Source organism: Vulpes lagopus, chromosome 11 (genome assembly GCF_018345385.1).
Source record: "Vulpes lagopus strain Blue_001 chromosome 11, ASM1834538v1, whole genome shotgun sequence".
Taxonomy (NCBI): domain Eukaryota; kingdom Metazoa; phylum Chordata; class Mammalia; order Carnivora; family Canidae; genus Vulpes; species Vulpes lagopus.
In genome coordinates, this window is record NC_054834.1 from 75,580,159 (window position 1) to 75,596,709 (window position 16,551).

The 16,551-nt window shown below is 47.4% G+C and overlaps 1 protein-coding gene across 1 annotated transcript; it reads right to left on the reverse strand.

Annotated features, from left to right (window-relative positions):
• Positions 1-2,983: 2,983 nt before the first annotated feature.
• On the reverse strand, positions 2,984-15,061 carry LOC121471665 (solute carrier family 22 member 20-like). Its single transcript, XM_041722446.1, has 9 exons — positions 14,714-15,061; positions 13,511-13,614; positions 10,491-10,645; positions 9,808-9,976; positions 8,805-8,928; positions 6,340-6,455; positions 5,823-6,037; positions 4,063-4,171; positions 2,984-3,191 (listed from the first exon to the last, which is right to left on the reverse strand). Exons 1-9 carry the CDS (start codon positions 15,059-15,061, stop codon positions 2,984-2,986), a joined length of 1,548 nt encoding a protein of 515 aa, XP_041578380.1.
• Positions 15,062-16,551: the final 1,490 nt, after the last annotated feature.

The window sequence follows — 16,551 nt, forward strand, 5'->3', positions numbered from 1 at the left end:
AGATTTTATTTATTTATTCACAACAGACACACAGAGAGAGGCAGAGACACAGGCAGAGGGAGTAGCAGGCTTCATGTAGGGAGCCAATGTGGGACTTGATCTCAGGTCTCCAGGATCACACCCCGGGCTGAAGGCGGTGCTAAACCGCTGGGCCACCGGGGCTGCCCTGAATGCCTGACTCTTGAAATTAGCTCCTCCGTGCTCAGCAGGGAGTCTGCTTGAGTCTCTCCCTTCCCCTCAGGCCCTCCTCCGCCCACTGTGCGTGCATGGGCTTGGGCATGCATATGCATTCTCTCTGTCTCTTTCTCAAATCTCTAACAAAAAAAAAGAGTTGCTTGCTCCTCTGACTGAGCCAGCCAGCCAGTGTCCCTGATCAAAACCTTTTTATTTACTTATTTTAAAGATTTATTTATCTTTTTTTTTTTTTTTTTCAGAGAGAGAGCACAAGAAGGGGGAATAGCAGAGGGAGAAGCAGACTCCCTGCTGAGCAAGGAGCCCAACGTGGGGCCTCTATCCCATGACCCTGGGATCATGACCTGAGCCGAGGGCAGATGCTTAAAACTACCCAGGTGCCCCAAAAAATATTTTTAAACTTAGATTTTCTGAAGCAGTCAAGGTTTATAGTCCACTTTGATGTACTTCTTTACTCAAATTATGTTCAATGATTACATTTTCAAAAAAGGGATTTTTATTTGTAAAAACAATCATAATAATTCATTGATTCAAACAAGAATCAAGTATTGGTTAATTGTTAATACCTAAAGCTGATAAATAACTCAACAAATAATAAATGAACAAATTCAAAGCAAGAATTAGCAATTGAGAAACTTAGTGAAATTTATTATATTCTTTTTAAATCTAACATCAGACACTAGTAACAAAAACATGAACACAGCAATAATTCCATATGTCTTCTATGTTAGAAAAACTTAGATGTAGGAAAAAAATATACATTTACATGTCCACACTGAACAGAACCTCAGTCATAACAAATGGGCGCTGTGACTTTTCAGAAATTCAGGAGGCTCTTCTTCATACAGTACCCCATGAGGGCTTTCTGGTCATGGTCTCAAGCATATGTCCTTAAAATGACCATTACCAAACTGAGGAACAATATCAGGGACTACCAACAGGTGCTATGTCAATGGTGCTCAGATTAATAGCCTGGACACACCTATCCACCACACACCTATCCACCACTTGCCATTGGAAGCTCTCTGCTCATTCTTGGCTTTTTATAGTCTCGGGCATCCACCCTGTGATCTGGACAGATGGATGCAGCTGGCTCTGGGCTGCAGGCCAGAGTGCTGGTTGGGTTGTCTGCAGGCAGTGCGGAATGTGGCCTTGTCCTGTGGCTACTAAGAGCTGAAGCAGAGACCACATGGTCTGACGAGAGCCACTGCAGAAGAGACGAAAACCTTGTGGAGGCAGTCTGGGGGATGTTTTCAGCCATCAAGTCATCATTTTAGGTTAACCATAGAAAAAAGCTTGAAAAATACTTCTAGCATAAACATTTCCAAACATCCAAAAGTAGGAAGTACAAGGAACACCCTGCTTCAACCCTGGCACTCACTCTTTGCACTTTTCTAGTATTTTAAAGCAAATCCCCCAATGTTTTCATTCCTAAATACTTCAACTTACATCTTTTCTTCTCATTCTCCTCCTCCTCCTCCTCCTCCTCCTCCTCTTTCTCCTCCTCCTCCTCCTCCTCCTCCTCCTCCTCCTCCTCCTCCTCCTCCTCCTCCTCCTTCTTCTTCTTCTTCTTCTTCTTCTTCTTCTTCTTCTTCTTCTTCTTTTCTTCTTCTACTTTAAAGGGACACTGGCTTATATAACCCAGTGCCACTGCCAACTTAACAAAATCAACAGATTCCTTAATATTTATTTAAAACTCATTCTTTATATTCAAATGTCCCTGATTGTCCAATACATGTCTTTTCTCGGTTTATAAGTCAAGTGATTCATTTGCCTTATAATATTTCCATATCACAGCACTATCGTTGCTTTTCCATTAGACGGTCAAGTGAGGTGCCATAGCATTTCCTTGGCAAGATCCCTCACATTTCAAAATGTGAGAAAGTTGTGAAGAGAGGCAGGGCCATTCAGAATATAGTTGTGGGTCCAAAGAAATCACACCGTGCCTTCTACTTTTGTCATTTCTGATAGAAGTGAGACAAATCCATTCTTTGTGGTATTTTCACTTATGTTTCTTTTTTTGTCATGAGCCATCTTCATTCTGGGCAGGGAGAGGCACAAAACAAGCTGTGAGTGGAAAAGTGAGAGCTTCATGGATGGAAGGGCTCTGTCAGTGCCCTGAGAAGGAGGGGCCTGCTGGGCCCAGGCATATGAAATGGAGAGGCACAGCTGCCCCCAGGGAGGTGCTCCCAAGCCAGCCCAGCCCATCTGGAGCAGAGCCCCACTGCCCCACTGACCTACTGACCAAGCCCAAGACAAGGAACCAGACAAGGTTCAGATCAGCCAAACCACAGACAAAGGATCCCACTTGAAAAGAAGTGTTCAATGTATAGATTAGATGGCCATCCTCCTTCAAAATAAAAAGCATGGCTGAAATTCATCTGGAGTAACAGACTGACCTCATCTGGTCACCACACGTCGTTTTGCAGCCATAGGTTAGGTGAGAGGAGGGACTTTAGCCGTGTGACAGATCCCCTCCACATACAAAGTGATGGCATATTTAATAAAAGGAGACTATGGCAGAATTGTATATGGCCTCCCGCGTGATTTACCTCCAAATGCTTCATAGGGCTCTCAGACACTCACCACCAAGTTTAATAAACCTGAAGCCATTACTGTGTTTCAGGTGGATGGTCAGGAGTAGTGGGAGCTGCCCCAGAGTCCTGACAGGGGCCAAGGGAGTGCCCCAGTCCTGCCGGGGCAGCAAGGACCCCACTGACCCATTCTCACTGGTCCATCCCCACAGGCTATGAGGACTTTCTGACATGCTGGAGAGGGAGCAGGAAGGGTCCTACCTCTTCTCTGTCTCCTGGATGGTGTCCAGCAATGGCTGGTTGTTAGTCTCTGTCAGGAAGGAGGCTGCTATAGCTGCCAGGATAGGCATGAGGCCAAACATCACAGGCTGTAGCACTGGGCTATGGCTTCCTAGGATGTAGATGAGGGGAGCCAAGAGGGAGCCCAGGCGTGTGCTGAAGATCCCGGCACTCATCCCTATCTGCCTGTGGTGAGAGAGAGCATAGGAAGGGTTAGGACCTTACATGCATGCTGCCATAATTCAAGCACCTGCAACAAGCCTGGTAGGATTTGGTGAATGAATAAATGGAACTGGGCCCTGAGTCTCCGGGCTGGTGCACTGAGAGAAGGCTGAGTGGCAAAGGGCCAGATCTTGGTATGGATCATGTAGGGGTACATCACAGGGAAGAGAACATTCATCTCAGATGTGGCCCTGTATGTAGGATGCTTATTGGGAACCATAACAATGGTGTAAAAATTGACAGCTAATACTAACTGAGCACGTACTTCATGCCAGGCACAGTACTTGATGTCCTCGACTTCTTGATTTCCTACCACTATCTAGGATATTTACATTTTTCCGAAGCTATAGAAACTAGACCATTTATGGGAGTGCCTGCCATGCTCTAGTCATTATTCCAAAAGCTAAGTGCTATGATAACCAAAATCACGATAAAATAGTGACATGAACCTACTACTTTGAGATGTGACACCACAAAACTATTTCCAAATGGGGGCTGGTTTCACTAGTGGCCCAGCTCTGAGCTTTGAGGGACAGAGGCTGCCCTCTTGGATCCAGAGGCTCTGATCCTCTCTTCTTCTTCTTCTTCTTCTTGTCTTCTTTTCTTCTTTCTTCTTCTTCTTTTTTCTTTTTAAGATTTTATTTATTTATTCATGATAAACATAGAGAGAGAGAGAGAGGCATAGGGAGAAGCAGGCTCTGTGCTGGGAGCCTGACGTGGGACTCGACTCAATCCGGGAGGACTCGATCCGGGACTCTAGGACCACGCCCTGGGCCAAAGGCAGGCACCGAACCGCTGAGCCACCCAGGGATCCCCCTCTGATCCATCTTCTTACCTGATTTCAGTAGGGAAGAGCTCCATGGTGTATAGGTAGAGACAAGTAAAACAGCCAGCCAGGCTCCCTTTTCCAAATAAACAGAGGATCATCTGAAAGGTATTCATGTCTGAGAGAAGGCAGTGGGGTGGGGGGTAGACAAAAGGGAGTTAATTAAATATCAATGCAATCACCTATCCTCATATCTCAGTGTGTCAAGCACCTCTCTGCCTCAGGGCCTTTACACTTGTGGTTCTCACTCCTCAGAGTGCTCTTTCCCCCACTATTCATCTACTTACTTCTAATCCCACCTTCAGATCTCGATTCATTTTTTTATTTTTTTAAAGGTTTTATTTATTTATTTGAGAGACACAGAGAGAGAAGGAGAGAGGCAGAGACACAGGCAGAGGGAGAAGCAGGCTCCATGCAGGGAGCCCAATGTGGGACTCGATCCTGGGTCTCCAGGATCAGGCTTTGGGCTGAAGGCGGCGCTAAACCGCTGAGCCACCCGGGCTGCCCCTTCAGATGTCTGATTCAAATGCTATTCTGGCAAAGAGGACTTCCCTGACCCTGTTTGCTGTACCTAGCCCACCGTGTATTCCCTGACTCCCTGGACATCTCCTATGAGGCACTGATCCCAACTACAATTGACACAATGAAGCCATTGGTTACTGTCTGTCTCCCTGAAGGTTTCTGTGCTCCATGAGCCAGGGTCTGGTCTGGGCCGCAGGAAGGCAAGTGCTCAAGAAATAACTATGAATAACTAATAACTAAACAAAGTGGATATTTTCCAATGAGGACATGGGGAGTTAGGGAGTGAGGGACGCTGAGATTAGCCCTGTCCTGAGGATTCAGGGAGGTGATTGCCCCATGGACAGAGTGTTCTCATCAGTAAAATGACAGAAGGGACAATCTTCAACATACCTCGCACTTGCAGGGTTTTAGATTTCTGGGATTCCTATGACCACCTCAAGTTAGTATCCCTTGCTACTGGATCTCAGATGGCTGAATTTATATCTTTATAAACTTATCTATAGATGATAATTAAAGTTTATTCAATATTAACCATGAGCTGGGCACCGGGATAAGAACTTTTACATATGATCTTTAATTATTTTTATTATTATTATTTTTTTAAGATTTTATTTATTCATTCATGAGAGACACACAGAGAGAGGCAGAGACATAGGCAGAGGGAGAAGCAGGCTCCATGCAGGGAGCCTGATGTGGGACTCGATCCCGTGCTCCAGGATCATGCCCTGGGCTGAAGGCAGGCGCTAAACTGCTGAGCCACCCAGGGATCCCAATCTTTTATTATTTTTAAAAAACTATTTCAAACATATGGAAAACTATAGAGATTGATATAATAAAAACACCCATGAAACCATCTTATTGTTTTCTCCAATGTTAACACGCATTAGCTGTGTGACCTTGGACAAGTCACTCCACCTCTCTGAGCTTTATTTATTTATGCTTTAGTTATAAAAGCACTTCATGGAGTCCTCATGATGATTAGATGAGTTGGTACATGTGAAGTGCTAGCCCAGTGCTTGGCATGCAGTCAATACCAAATAAGGGCCTCTTAATTATTCTTCCTAAATAACTGTGAGGGTCAACAGAGGGTATGTGGGTCAACTTGTCTACAATCACAGGAAACCACTTGAAAGCAGGTTCATGCAGTTCTCTAGTCTGCTCTGAATCATCAAACTGGACCTGTACATCATACAGGTTGTACATCATATCAGAAGAGAATTTTCATGAGACCCAGAAGAAAACCTCACCTTGAGGAACAAATGTGGTGACAAGGATCATGCAACTGGCCAACAACAACAGGGAGACAACAGTGATTCGGCGGCCAAAGTAGCCCATACTCAGGCCTGCCAGCAGCTTTGTGGGTAAATCCATAACTGTAAACAGCATTTGTACCCAGTAGATGTTGAACCCAAATTTCTGCACATCTAAGGCCAGCCCATAGAAGGAAAAGCCTGCAGAAAACCTGGATGAGAGAAATTGCCAGAAATTACTTCATACCCTAGAGGTGGCCCACGGTTTGCCTTTCTTTCCAATGGAAGGAGTCTCTGTAAACTTTTTGGCTATGGATGGGATATGATCTTATTCTAGAACCAAATACTCTCAGGTTCTAGACTTTGTCAAGTGTTCCTATCTTCTCAGATTGCTTAGCCACGGTCTGTTGCCTGCATGCATCTCTGTCTCAAGCCAGTGGGGCACCAGGGAATGACAACTCAGGAGCAGGTGTCAGGTGAATGACTTGGGGATCACTCTTTGGGGCCCACTCACCATCCCAGGGCAATACAGCAAGTAACTTTGCAGAGTCCTGGAGTGCGGAAGAGATCTAAGAAGAATGGAGACTCCTTCACAGCAGCTGTGTCCTCCTGCATGTGGAAGCTTACCACCTAGTAGGAAAAGATCAGAGTGGGGATGCCAGAAGAAAGGGCTCTGGCCCTTAGTCCTTACACTTTCTGATGCCATGCAGTTACTTGATTCTTCCCACATTGGCCAATTCCTATACACATTTCCAAGGAGAAATAGAGGACTTCAAATTTGTGGTGTGTATTCTCTTATATTAGCAACTTCTCCTTTTATTTTATTTTATTTTATTTTTTATTTTTTAAAAAAGATTTATTTATTTATTTATTCATGATAGACACAGAGAGAGAGAGAGGCAGAGACACAGGAGGAGGGAAAAGCAGGCTCCATGCCGGGAGCCCAATGCGGGACTCGATCCTGGGACTCCAGGATCGCACCCTGGGCCAAAGGCAGGCACTAAACTGCTGAGCCACCCAGGGATCCCCACAACTTCTCCTTTTAACTAGTTTTTCTTGAGGATCAAAGATGACCATCATTTATTGAGCACTTGTTATGTGCCAGATGGGGGTCTATGTACTTGATGTGAACTAACTTATTTAATGTAAGGGAGATTCCCTTATCCTTTACATTTTTTTAAAATTTATTTTTATTTATTTGAGATAGAATGAGTGGGGCAGGAAGGAGCAGATGGAGAGGGAAATCCTGAGGGGAGCCCGATGTAGGGCTCAGTACTAGGACCCTGGGACCATGACCCAAGCTGAAGACAGATGCCCAACTGACTGGGCCACCCAGGTGCCCCTCTATAATCCTTTTTACAGATGAGGAAACTGAAGCTCAGAAGGTTAAATAATTTGTCCAGGATCATAGAGCTATTAAGTGAAGAGTTGGGAGTCAAACTCAGGTGAATGGCCCCAAGTCTGAGATCCTAGCCATTGTTATTTTGCTTCTATTCATAGTTAGAAAGGTCTCTGCCGGGACGGGACGCCTGGGTGGCTCAGGGGTTGGGCATCTGCCTTCCGCCCAGGGCATGATCCTGGAGACCCAGGATCAAGTCCCACATCGGGCTTCCCGCAAGGAGCCTGCTTCTCCCTCTGCCTCTGCCTATGTCTCTGCCTCTCTTTCTGTGTGTCTCTCGTGAATAAATAAATAAAATCTTAAAAAAAAAAAAAAGTCCCTGCCATGCCTGGGTGGCTCAGTGGTTGAGCGTTTGCCTTCAGCTCAGGGCGTGATCCCGGGGTCTAGGATCAAGTATCGTGCATCAAGCTCCTTGCAGGGAGCCTGCTTCTCTCTCTGCCTGTCTCTGCCTCTCTCTCTCTCTGTGTGTTTTGGGAATAAATAAATAAAATATTTTTTAAAAAAAGAAAGAAAAGTCCCTGCCTCCTCTTTCTGTAGTACCTCTCCCAATTCCCACTCTCCAGAAGCAACTGCCCTCTACTCTTCTAGGTGTTTCTTCTCATATTTATCTCATATTTCCAAATAAAATGCTACACTGCTATAGCTTGATTTTCCAACTTTAGATTGATTTATACTAAGAAAGAATGAGGATTTAACCCTCTTACTCTACCATCTCCGACCTATACCTCCCCTTCTGTCATTCTCCCAATGTGAATCTCATTCAGAGTGGAACCATGTAGCATACTCCTATTATATTTCCTTCCATGACCTGACCTTTTATTTTCCTGGAGTTAGTAACTGCCTCTTTTGTGTATTTGCTTGCTTAAATTCTTGGTTTCTTAAGTACCTGGCACTAATTTATCCCCAAATTCTTTGATAGAACCGTAAACTCCTGTTAATAAGATTAAATATAACAAGCAATCTATTAGCATCAATTTTTTTTCTTCAGGAAAGGCCATCAGTACATGTCTATCCTTTTGCTTCAGTGCAGACTGACTGTTCTCTAGGTTTTCTTTTTTTAAAGATTTTATTTATTTATTCATGAGAATACACAGAGAGGGGAGAGAGAGAGAGAGAGAGAGAGAGAGAGAGAGAGAGAGAGAGAGAGAGGCAGAGGGAGAAGCAGGCTCCATGCAGGGAGCCCAACATGGGCCTCGATCCTGGGTCTCCACGATCACGCCCTGGGCGGAAGGCAGCGCTAAACCGCTGAGCCACCTGGGCTGCCCTATTCTCTAGGTTTTCTGTACGACTTTTCCCCTTCTTCTTTACCTTTCTCCTATTTTGGATCTTCTATTTCCCGGATTCCTAGGTTCACATTCTTGTTTTGGTGGAATGTACCTGGTGGTAGCTTCTGAGAAAGGATGTAACAGGACATTTTTGCCACAGGTCCTCTGGTTATCTGATGGTGACAGCTACTACTTCTGGATGTAGAAACTTACCTCTTTGTTCACTCTTGGCAGGCCAACTTAAGCCCTCAGTGAGAATTATCACCAGGTCAGGAGGAAGGATTCGGGTAGTGTGTGGGTTTTCTTTGTGCATACCTCTGGAGTGAGTTTCCTCCCCTGCTCCTTTCTGCCATTTAATCTTGCCACAGCCTGCAGATTTTTCACAGCCATGTCAAGTTTGTTGTGGGTGACGAGCCAGCAAGCCGATTCTGGCAGGCCCCTAATAGTGAGAGGGAAGGGGGTGAGGGAGGGAGAGGTCTGGAAGTATGATCAGACAAGGGCAGAACCTCCTGCCCCTGCAACCCTGACCAGCTGGAGGTGCCAAGGGGTCTCCACCCACAGTACACACGCAGGGACTGGGCTCACTGCCCCAACCACCACCATGTATCAAGGCTGGCCCACTTGAAAACAGGGAGATCTGAGAAAGTCTAAATAAGCAAAATGGGAATAAGGAGGAATAAGGAGAGCAATTATTAATTGGCTGGTAAGCCCTGGTTAATGGGCTGGTGGTTGTTTCTCTCATTTCCTTTTTTGTCATATCACACGACACAAATGCAGGCATGTGTGGGGTTTTTTTGCAAAACTATCGCCAAGTTGTACACGTCTTCTGCCACCTGCATTTCTCATTTACTTCTTTACTCTCAATATCTCTCATGGCACTAACATGGATCCTCATTGTCATTTTTATGGGAGTTCCCACTTTCATTGTGGCTCTGGATTTATATGGTAAATCTCTTCTCGGCTGAGTGGAGTGGCCAAAAATCTTCAAGTCTGACCCCATGAGGCATTTCAGGGACCCAAGTGAGTTTGGGGCACATAAAGGGCCTCACAGTCACTCAAGACTGAATTTGGTACGGGGTGAAGTGTGCAGCCACTTAGAACCCTAAATGGCATAGACTTTTCACCGAGGATGATATGGAGGGAAAAAAATCAAATGGAGACACCTTGTATACCAAGGGTCCCTTCTTCTCTCCTTAAGGAGGTCAGATCTCAGCAGGCCCAAGCCAAAGTAAGCTCTGAGGTCAGCAAACACTCCTCATGAAGACAGACCAGACCAGGCAACTCTGTATGATATATTGTGTATCGAGAGCTGACGTACCAAGAATACAGAAGAATAATCACGTAGGTGACAGATACTGTGCCCTGTAGCCAGCGCCATTGCCGGATGAAGTAGGCCAGGCTGGAGAGGATCACCTGGCCCAGTGTGAACATATACATAGCGTAGGTATTGACCAGTGTCCGCCTCTGCGTCGGGGTCCACTCCATGGCTAGGGATGACAAGTCCAGCATTGCTGGTCATCAGCTCCACAGGGTCAGGGCAAGAGGTCAGTGACAGAGATCCCAGGCAATACCCTTGCAGAACTTTACCCTGCTGAACCCGGTTGATGGGTGGGCTCTGCCCCTGCACTGGTCCTTCCTCCTGCCCAGTGCCACCCAGGACACACGGTCCCAAGCACCTTCGGCCATCTCATTCGATCTTCATCACCCCACTATGCAGGAGCATCTGTGATGATCCCCACCTTACAAGCAAGGAATATGTCACTGGAGTTGGGAATTTGAGCCTGGGGTGCGTAAGCCACCACCAAACAGCAAAAACTTCTTGAGGACTTTCTGGGTGCCAGATATTAGTCTATAAATACATATGAGATGATGAAGGTGCTATCATTATCACCCCATTTTACAGATGGGGAAACTGAGGCCCAGGCAGGTTAACTGGTGCCCCCCCACCCAACCCCGGTGGCACAGCTGTTGGAAGGGCCAGGGCTGCGCAGGTGTACTCACTGAGGCAGAGGCTGGCCACGATGATGCCGGTCATCGCCATCCCGCTGAGGAACCTGAAGGCGCAGTAGGCGGGGAAGCTGGGCGCGCAGGCGGCGCCCAGGCCCACAGCGATCATCAGCACTGTCGCGCTCTGCAGCACCCTTTTGCGCCCGTACCTGCCACCGAGACGGAGTTGCCAGGCTGAGCCTGGGGCAGCTGCAAAGGGGACTAGTGACCGCTCTGCACAGGCCTTTTGCCCCAGTCTGTCCTGTCCACCTGTCAGTCCCCTATTTCACTGCATCCTTAGAAAAAAGGGCTTTGGAAGCCGCCTTCACATGTGATTGACGGGCCTTGGAGGGGACCGCGACCTCTTCTGGACACCCTCCCACTTGAAGAAAAAGACCTTGGGGAGGAACTCCCTCCTTCCTTGCTTTCACAGGGAGGTGCAGGGCCTCGAATGTTCCAGATGACCCTTGACCTGACGCTCATTCTCTTTTGCATCCTCTCAGACCCCTGTGTGCCAAGCAGGAGCCGATGCAGAGGACTCCCTTGCCCCTTCCCATGAGACCCCCCCTACCGCTGGCCACAGCCCGGGCCTGGTGTCACTGTACTACGAAGTGCTGTGCTCAGATGCCAGTGCCAGGCTTGCTCCAGGCCTGCCTGTGGAGCTTCCAGTCCACTTGGGAGAATCAGACAGTAAGATAAACAGGCCACAGAACAAACTAAAGCAGAGCGGGGGACCAGGAAATGTCAGAGGGTCGGCGGTTGTAAATAGGGTGGCAGGAGAAGCCTCCTCTGGGAACATGACACAAGTGCCACGAACATAGTGCTGAGGTGTGCTGGGGGCTACTTCCGCGTCATCTCAGGTCAATGTCATTATTATCCCCATTATACAGATAAGAAAACAGAGGCTCAAGCTTAAATGACTTGCCCCATCCCTCAGCCAATGAGAAATCCACACCACTGTTGATTTGAGGCTGTGAGAAGTGACCGGAAGGGGTGTCCTGGAAATAGTGCCCCTGGTGGGGAGAACAAGCAGTGCAAAGGCAGGAGGAAGAAGCAGAGGGTTGGGTTCACTGCAGTGGCTCAGGGGCCAGTCCAGGGAGCCCCAGCAGGCCACACGCTGCGTTAGGCTTCCCTGGCCAGGAACTGGAGAGCTGGTGGAAGCTTGAGCAGAGGAGGGCTAGGATCTGTTCTGTATCTAACAAGATTGCTCTTCCCACTGATCTGAGAATAACAGAAGGGCTCATGGATAGGAAGAAGCAGGGAGGCTCCTTCAAAGGCTGTTTCTGCCAGCCAGGTGCAAGATGAATAAGGCTGCTCCCAGAGTGGCAGCCTAGGGGGTGGTGAGAGGAGGAGGTGGGTCCTGGTCTATAATGATGATGGAGCTGACATGGTCTGCTGGTGTGCTGGAGAGGAGGGAAGTGGTGGAGGAGGTGGGGGGGGGGTAAGGGAGGGGTGGTCAAGGGGGTGTCTCAAAAGGGAGCAGGCAAGGGCAGCCCGGGTGGCTCAGCAGTTTAGCACTGCCTTCGGCCCAGGGCCTGATCCTGGAGATCCGGGATTGAGTCCCGCATGGGGGTCTCTGCAGGGAGCCCGCTTCTCCCTCTACCTATGTCTCTGCCTCTCTCTCTGTGTCTCTTATGAATAAATAAATAAAATCTAAAAAAAAAAAAAAAAAAAAGGGAAACAGGCAAGCAGTGGGGAAGTGGTGGGTTTACATACCCTCAACATCATTCCACTCCCTACCTGGGCTCTTTCCAGAGGTGGATGCTACAGACCTAGGGTTCTACCTCGGACACCCGGCAGCTCTCAGCTTTCGGAATACAGGATACTAGTTGGCCAGGCTGCAGGTCCCTACTTACTAGGGACTGGCATTGAAAGCAAGAGCTCCCTGCAGGCCTCATGGAGGTGACTTAGTTCCCTCTTTTCACCTCTGGGTAGGGTGCAGGTGAGGACAGAGTCTGGGGCCCTCCAAGTGGCCTCCTTTCTGATGAGCAAAGTGCTGGCTTTACCAGTCCCTCCTGCCCAGAGCTTATGGCTGGGCATCTCAGCACAGGGGCCAGAGGCTGTGTGTTCTTGGAGCCCAGCAAAGGGAGACAGGAGTGACTGGGGCCACTAGGTGACTGAGAGAGCACCTCAATTGTACAGAAATGATCCCCAGAGCTAAGTGAATTTTCTAAGGTTTCATAGAGGGCAGAGGCCAGCTCCTACTGATGTTGTCCACTGAAATGCTCTTTCTGCTGCACTGGGGGAGATGCATCCAACAGGGTGGCAAAACTAGAAGATACTGTACCCAGGGCTGGCTTTCAGAAGACACTGTACCTTGGCCTGCTCAGCTTTAACCAGGATTATCTGTCTAGATAGAGCTGATGGAAGACAGAGCTTCTTCCTCATGGCATCATCATCACTTCCAAGAACATTGACTAAATGTCCATGCTGGAATCTGTTTTCTCTAAGACCAGTGGTGCTAAGCCTCTTCTCATCTGTAAAATGTGAGCAGCTACACAGGGCTGTTGGGAGGACATGGGAGAGCGCTCAGCGGAATTAGCTTTCCACCACACTACTGGTCATCACAAGGACTCCCGCTTCCTGGGGAGGTGACAGGTGGAGGCGGCCCTGCAGGTAAGGTCATGCATTGGCCAACTGAGGCCAAGGCTGCTTTCTCAGCACTCACAGGATGAAGGCGTTCTGGCACGTGACTCAACATTCATCAACAAGCAGGAAGTACTTCGACATTAACGATTGCAATTCATTTCAGAACAGAAAAAGAGGTGCCATCACCTCTGTCACATCAGATGCATGCCCAGAGGACTGTCTCCTAGGAAAGTGGGGTGTCCAGGGCCTGGGCAGGGAGGGGTGAGCACTCCACCTTGGCTCCTCTGTTTGAGGTATCAAGTGTGGCCCTGGCTGTCTGGCAGGGAGGAAGAGATGGGAGGGTCTTCTCAAGTGGGATCTTGAGCCTTCGAGGACACTGTGGGGACAGCGTGAATGCTAGCCTTGTTGGAAGATTCTGGAGACTTCCTCGGGCCTCCTCCCCTCACCTGTCAGAGAAGATGCCAAAGGTAATAGCTCCCACCAGCTGTCCCGTCATGTATATGGACTGAGCAATGGACTTCAGTGACTTGTGCTCGCACACCAGGTCCCACTGGAGGAAAAGAGAAGTGTCAACAGGTGGCTAGTGCACCCTCACCCTGCGGCTTCCATAGAATATCAAGAGCTGCTTCATCACCTCTTATACACTAATTGACCAACCTATAGCTTGTTCTGAAGCACATAATGCTGCCATCATGAGCACTGGTCCTTTTATTTTAAATGGCACAGACCTTTATATCAATGTCATGGTGATGAATTAAGCACATTATCTCAGGTGTTATATAAAACACAGAGTCCCAAGTCTTAGGAAACCTCTACCCTAAAAGAAAGATGACCAACATGAATCTAGGCCCAGTTCACTTGAAATGCTTCATTTTCCCTCCTTTTTGTTCTCATTTCATTCAGGGGTCTGAGAAATTGGGTGGGGAGAAAATGGATGTCATGTCAACTTTCTGACTGCTTTGCAAATAGCTAAGCGAAGGCAAAAAATGACCAGACCAAGTATCAGCAGGGAGACAAATCAATCAAACATATCTGAACATCTTACACACACAGAAAATTATTTGGCAGAACTTGGGGCCCCTCTATGATCCTACAACCCCACCCCTGGGCATACATCCAGCAGAAACGAATATCTGTGTCCACCCCAATACATGTACAAGAACGCTCCTAACCATGATATTCATAATAGCCCCAAACTGGACACCATTGCAGGTGCATTTCAGTGGTAGAACAGACATGCACTCTGTGGTATATTTGTACAATGGAATGCTCCACAGCCCTGAGAAAGAACCAACTCCCGAGGCATGTATCAACATGGATGACTCTTAAAAATCTATATTGAATGAAAAAAATCCCAACACACTAAAGAGCACATACTCTTTGATTCTATTCATGTGAAATTCAAGCATAAGCAGAGCCAAGTGGTAGTGATGGAGGTCTGAATGGTGGTTATGGGGGGGCAGTAGTGATACAGAAGGCTACAAGGGAGCCTTCTAGGGTCCTAGAAATAATCTGTATCTTGATCTAGTGTATATGTATCCAGCTGTATATCTAAATTTTAAGCATTTAATGGAGTGAGTTATGTCTCCATTAAAATAAAACAAACAAAACATCTGAAGACTCAGCATTCAGCTGTAGTTTTACCTCACCTCAGAAACGATGGAGGAGTCAACACTTTGGTCATACACCCACCCATCCAGGCAGCCCTCGGTGTCCAAGTTCAAAGACGAGGTGCCATTGAGGTTTAAGATCTGCCAGTGAGGCTCAGAGAACCTCAGGCAACGCTCGGGCTTCTGGTCCTTGTCCAGTGGGATGAAGACTCTTAGCAAATCCCCATCTCGGACACCACCCGGGACCTGAGACCCGTTGGTCCAGTTGACCGGCCGGCAGTGATGCTCTGGGGTCATGGCTGTGAAGTTCTGCAGGAAGTTGTGACAAGTGATCAGGATGGCAGGGAACATAATGAGAGCAGTTTGGAGGATTTGGAAGTTCCCCATGCCGCCAATGGTGTGCAGCAACTCTGAGAATCCCATCGTGTTCTCTCCACTGCACCTGTTCACCGAAGCTCCTCCACACACACAGACACACACACACACAATCATGGTCTATTTTATATACTCACTCATCTTCTTGTTCTAGTGGGAAAAGCTCTTGGGAAAGAGCTTCTGGGCATTTGTCCAGTGCTATGATACAATCACATCTTATTTGCTCTCCATCAGGAAATAAGATGTTTCTACGTAGGGATATTTCTTCAAGGAATAAACTTTTCATGTGACCATTTAAATGGAAGCCTAACAGATGAGTTCCTTGCGTCTTCCTTGTGTAAGTCCACGGTCAATATTTATTGAAGACCTGCAGACCGGTTTTCCCTCACAGCTTATGGGCATCATTACAGCTGTGTGTGTAGCAACTGAAAGTTAGGCTTAGTGAAGATGAGAGGCGGAACCGTAGGCCATAGTCAGACTCACACATGAGACGGCCCCAGGCCAAGATCAAGGCCTGACTGATTTGGCTGGTAAAGACATAAGTCACTTTCAGATTTCAGGTCTGTTACTTACCTAGGCAGCGGGAAGGCGAATAAGCCAAAGGTGCCAACAACCTGAGATTCTTGTCCTTGGTGCCAAAAAGGACAATCTTGAAACCAAAGGGGTCAGGGGATTGCAAGGTGAGTTGTGGGGTGCTCTGCAGCCGAGAAGCCTGTTTCAGACCTCAGTTGAGTGCCTTTATATCCTGCAGCTCTCTCCTGAGGAGGGCGATCAGAGGCCTCAGACCACATCAGAACATGGAGGTGACCAGAAAGCCTCACGATGTTTCAGGGTAAACAGGTGGGCGAGGGGCAAATGGCCTCATAGTAGCTCCCATAGTCCTCCTACCTTCCGATGTCCTGGAGGACTATAGCTTCCTGCTCAGAATTAGATGAGCTGTGGTTCAAGCCTCTGCCTACATGGCCTGTGCGGACATGCGTGGGTTCACCAGGGCGCTATGGCCAACACATTCCCCGAACTTTCACATGCAGCTGAGGCCACACCATCAGATACTGGAATTAATTGTACTGATAAGGGCTTGAATCAAGTATTTTTTTAATTGTTAAAATTGTGAAAAAATACACATACAATTTGCCCTCTTAACCGTGTTTAAGTGCCAGGTTCAGTGGCATTAAATACATTCATGGGATGCCCGGTGGCTCAGTGGTTCAGCACTTGCCTTTGGCTCAAGGTGGGATTCTGGGGTCCTGGGATCAAGTCCTGCATCGGGTTCCCTGCAGGGAGCCTGTTTCTCCCTCTGCCTATGTCTCTGCCTCTCTTTGTGTGTCTCTCATGAATAAATTAATAAAATTTTTTAAAAGTACTGCATTATAAGTCTTACCACATTTTGTTTATCCAGTCATCTATCAATGGACACGTGCTTTACTTCCACATTTTAGTTCTTGTGAAACTGCTGCTAATAACCATGGTTGTACAAATATCTCTTGGATGTCCTGCTTTCT

Coding starts and splice junctions, on each gene's coding strand:
- LOC121471665 (XM_041722446.1), bottom strand. CDS start 15,061: ATGGGGAACTTCCAAATCCTCCAAACTGCTCTCATTATGTTCCCTGCC. Junction 13,615..14,713: donor ACTCCTCCATCGTTTCTGAG/GTGAGGTAAAAC, acceptor CTTTTCCTCCAG/TGGGACCTGGTGTGCGAGCA. Junction 6,038..6,339: donor TGCTGTATTGCCCTGGGATG/GTGAGTGGGCCC, acceptor TCTCTCATCCAG/GTTTTCTGCAGGCTTTTCCT.